Source organism: Nanorana parkeri, unplaced genomic scaffold (genome assembly GCF_000935625.1).
Source record: "Nanorana parkeri isolate BGI_ZX_2015 unplaced genomic scaffold, ASM93562v1 scaffold237, whole genome shotgun sequence".
Classification (NCBI taxonomy): Eukaryota; Metazoa; Chordata; class Amphibia; order Anura; family Dicroglossidae; genus Nanorana; species Nanorana parkeri.
The window spans coordinates 1335244-1338156 of NW_017306505.1; the positions used below are offsets into that span (position 1 = coordinate 1335244).

General features: G+C 40.6%; 1 protein-coding gene across 1 annotated transcript in view; it reads left to right on the forward strand.

Moving 5' to 3' along the window:
• Positions 1 to 1162, forward strand: part of PSMF1 (proteasome inhibitor subunit 1) — a 10956-nt gene extending 9794 nt beyond the window's left edge. Inside the window, exons 5-7 of the mRNA XM_018556381.1 lie at positions 32 to 94; positions 657 to 800; positions 913 to 1162. Of these exons, the coding sequence (XP_018411883.1) occupies positions 32 to 94; positions 657 to 800; positions 913 to 964 (259 nt within the window). The 3' untranslated portion in view covers positions 965 to 1162. The remainder of the gene's footprint in view (positions 1 to 31; positions 95 to 656; positions 801 to 912) is intronic.
• Positions 1163 to 2913: the final 1751 nt, after the last annotated feature.

Here is a 2913-nt window from a genome sequence, read left to right on the forward strand (position 1 = left end):
TACCTTCCAACTTTAACTCTTCTCATTTTAGCTCTTCTAGGGAGAATCCCAGCGGGAATATTCCTTATGGTGCTGCAGATTTGGATCCCTTGGGGTGAGTATATAGATGGTATCTATATGATGTTACAAAATAAAAAATAGAAGTCTTTGTATATCTATGTGTACTAAAGGCTCAGGCCATGACTTGCGTTATTTTACGCCACAAGAGTCAATGAGAAGTTAAATAGAACAGCAGTGACTCAAATAGTAATCCTGCTTTACAGCTGACTTGAACCTTAAAAACTTGAGTTACTCATCTCTAGCCACCCATCTTCAGACCTACCCTAAATGTTAGAATATGATTGGTGGCTTTGGAAAATAGGTCCAGAACACATTCACAAATAAGTTCATGTATGGTCAAGAGATAAAACATAGGGAAATGTACATGTATTACAGAGCTATAATATATACTCTCTCTCTCTCTCTCTCTGTATATATATAATATGCCTTCCTTACCATCTTGTCTTGATTTGTATTGTAATGTCTTCCTAATATTGTAAAGCGCTGCACAAACTGTTGGCGCTATATAAATCCTGTATAATAATAATAGAAATATGTTTTTTTAACTGTGTATATTTTTCCATAAACACACCTAACATGCCATTTTGTTTCTACAGCGGGCACACTGGAGGCATGATCTTTGATCCTTTTGGACCAGGTTCAAGACCCAGACCTGATCCCTTAGTTGGCCTCCCTCCAGGAGCGGTGCCACCTGGTGCTCGGTTTGACCCCTTCGGCCCTCCGGGTTCTAGACGCCCAGGGTGAGTTTTTTTTTTTTTTTCCAATGCCTGCTTTCTTTTATATATAGAGCATGGTATGCATCTTATAAGACAATCATGAGAGACTAACTGACTTTTACTCTTTCCTGTCCAGGCCTGACCCCGACCATCTGCCGCCTCCAGGCTATGATGACATGTTCATGTGATGTCTGTTGCCTTATACTGCCATTTAAATCCTCTCCTTTTTGCTTTGCACTGTTTGCTTTGTTTAAATGAATTTTGGGCCAACATAGTATTTATAAAGAATCTATAGCACCTCTTGGTGTTTAAGTGTATTCAAACTGGACTTTTGTTACAAGTGTAAGTAAAGGTGCATACAGTCATTAGAGAACATTTGCCTGTTTGGCAGGTTCATTCAATGCAACCTTCCACGTTTGTAGACAAATCGTATTTACAAGACTGTTCGGGGTTTGGATTGTGTTTGAACGTCTGTCCCTGTCTGATGATTATAGGTATCCATCAAGTAACACTTTGCAGACTGCTGACATGAATAAAATATTTACAATTAGCACTTACTGATGCTACATTGGCATAGCAGTCCATTATGCCTTTTTGTTGTGTTGAAGGCTTTCTGTAGCAGGCACCTGCTCTGCCCTCCCTCCTGGTCCTGACATCACTAGGGTGTCTGGCTACCGGAGTGACAGCAGGGAACAAGCTGAGTTTTTTTCTCTGCCTGTGCAGAGCATTGCAAGTCCTTGTTGTCACTGATAACATGCAGATACTCTCCCGCACACACAGCCTTTGGTGTCAGAGGCTTCACAGGCAGCAACAAGACTCCTTGGTGGAGTCAGTACCAGGAAGGGGCTCGGTAGGGAGCAGCGTGGGTTGTCTACCGCAGAAGTTGAAGAAAACTACAGGGCTTTTACTGACAAAAGACATACTGAATTGCTATAGCAAGGGCAGCATCAGTGAGTGCATATTTCAAACAATTGATGTATGTGAGCAGCCTGTTACTTAAAGTAGAACTGAAGGCAAAACTTTATTTTATAGTTTTGAATACAGTAAGGGAGGGGGGGGTTTAGAACCTCTGTTAGCAGTTTTTTACCAAATGTGTTCCATTGGGATGATTTCCCTTCACTTCCTGCTACGGTAATAGCTGTAAGAGGAAATTCCCTAGTGGTCAGCAGGGTCACCAGAACTACTGTATCCACTGGGAGATTTCCCATCTATCCATGTTCTGATGACAACCCAAATTGTGGGATTTTTTTTCCACTTTCAGTGATAACGGTCACCAGGACAAAGAAAGTGGACGAATCAGCCTAATGGGAACAGCAATAAAAAACCTGACAGGTGTTCCGTCCCTTTCCACACTATCCAAAACTTGCATTCTTTTAAAGGGAGAGTATAGTGTACTTTCAAATAGCACATATTTTGGGTTGGAATTGCAGTGTTTAAAGAAGTTTCTTTCAAACGTTTACAAGCTTGCACATCCTTATTTTGGCTTTTTTATTAAACATAGAGATTTGTAGATTAGCTACCACAATGCAAATATGGCTGTCCCCGCGTATATAGAAATAAATATAAAATCTAGGTTGTTACAGCATTAAACACATTGCTCATGTTACATCAAGCCGATCTCTTTTACAGATGAAAAGACTGTACTTTCCCTTTTTGGGGGGAAAAAAAAGCCTAATTATCTCTTAACTGCCTGGTGGTTGTAAATATTCTAGTAGAAACAATGTATAAATGTTGATTAAAAGAAGAAAAAAAGTTGCAGAACCAAAAATTGTGCTTTTTTCACCTTTATTATAAACCAATGGCAAGGTACAATGATATGGGTTCCTTGGCTACAATGACAGTGCTGGTATTGTGGTCGCAGACCTTTTGTATATTACACACAATCTGCAAGGGATGAATTAAATCCACTTGCAGTATGGTTCTCTTATTGCACTGCCTTGGCCTGCAACTGCCGGTCCGGTTCTACAGCTGTGTATCTAGAGGTTCTGGCTAGCCCTTCATTCTTTGGCTGTGCAAGCTATTTAATAAATAAAACTTCTTGTCATTGATTTATCCTTGAAAATCTTAAAGGTTAAGTACATTTTTAAACTTTAGACCGACCTCCCCCCTCCCCCCCCCCCCCCCCCCCCCACACCCC